The sequence below is a fragment of the Piliocolobus tephrosceles genome, unplaced genomic scaffold (genome assembly GCF_002776525.5).
Source record: "Piliocolobus tephrosceles isolate RC106 unplaced genomic scaffold, ASM277652v3 unscaffolded_7312, whole genome shotgun sequence".
NCBI classification, from domain to species: Eukaryota; Metazoa; Chordata; class Mammalia; order Primates; family Cercopithecidae; genus Piliocolobus; species Piliocolobus tephrosceles.
The window spans coordinates 1-1,065 of NW_022334622.1; the positions used below are offsets into that span (position 1 = coordinate 1).

At 24.5% G+C, this 1,065-nt stretch overlaps 1 protein-coding gene across 1 annotated transcript; it reads right to left on the bottom strand.

Moving 5' to 3' along the window:
• Window positions 1–7: 7 nt before the first annotated feature.
• Window positions 8–1,059, bottom strand: LOC111533056 (uncharacterized lipoprotein SSP0535-like; the record flags this gene model as incomplete). The annotated part of the gene is made up of 3 exons (XM_023199964.1): window positions 1,003–1,059; window positions 544–594; window positions 8–359 (listed from the first exon to the last, which is right to left on the bottom strand). Coding segments are annotated over exons 1-3 (424 nt in total), but the record flags the coding sequence as incomplete, so codon positions are not given.
• Window positions 1,060–1,065: the final 6 nt, after the last annotated feature.

Below are 1,065 nucleotides of genomic sequence, written 5' to 3' on the forward strand. Positions count from 1 at the left end.
TATGTACTGACCAGTTGAAAACATGTTTTTATAAGATTAAAAACGGATGTAAAAAATGGACTGAATGTTTTACTAAATTTATTTATTAAGTATATAAACTGATTTTTCCCAAGGTTATCTCCTTTTGCGTTGATTTCGTTTTTGTCAGCAAATTTGTTGTCACTATCACTTTCATTAGATTTACTATTAATAGATTTACTGTCACTAGATTTACTATCACTAGATTTACTGTCACTAGATTTACTGTCACTAAATTTATTGTCATAAGTTTTACTGTTCTGTTCTAAAGTTTTATCATTTTCGTTTTCCTTTCCTATTATCTTATTTTCTACTTCAGAAAATTTTATCGAGCCTGACACCTACAAATAACAAAAAAAATCGTAGCAAATTGGATGTATATATATATATATATATATGTATATATATATATATGTGTGTGTGTATACATTACTATGTTACTACTAGCTCCCGTCGTTTTCTTTAGTTGTTTTACCACTTTTATCACTTTTATCATTTTTATCATTTTTATCATTTTCTACTTACACCTTCTAGCTTTGTAAAATCATCATCATTCATATAGGTAGATATTGCTTCCTAAACAAATAAAAAAAAAAAAAGAAAAAAAAAAAATTAATTATGGTACACGTACAAATGTATTTGCATGGTAAAGACAATATGACTAATATAAAAAAAATATGACCGCATAAGGTGTTATACTAATTCTTTGTATATACAATTCATCGTATAGCTATATTAATTATTGTGTATGTCATACATATAAGCAAAAAACTGATAATGTTTTAAAAATTTCAAGATACTGCATAAAACTATGTGACGTCTATCTATTTACATGACAATAGTCGCCACTTTATTTTTTTTTTTTTTTTTGTTTTTATTTATTTTGTTATATATTATATTTTGTTGTATATTATTATTTGTTGTATATTCTATTTTGTTATATTGTATTGTATTATGATGTACAATATTTATTTTTGGACTTACTTCCAAATTCCATTCGCACATGTTTAATATTTCTTCTGCCTCTCGTTTATTGGACAAATTAGT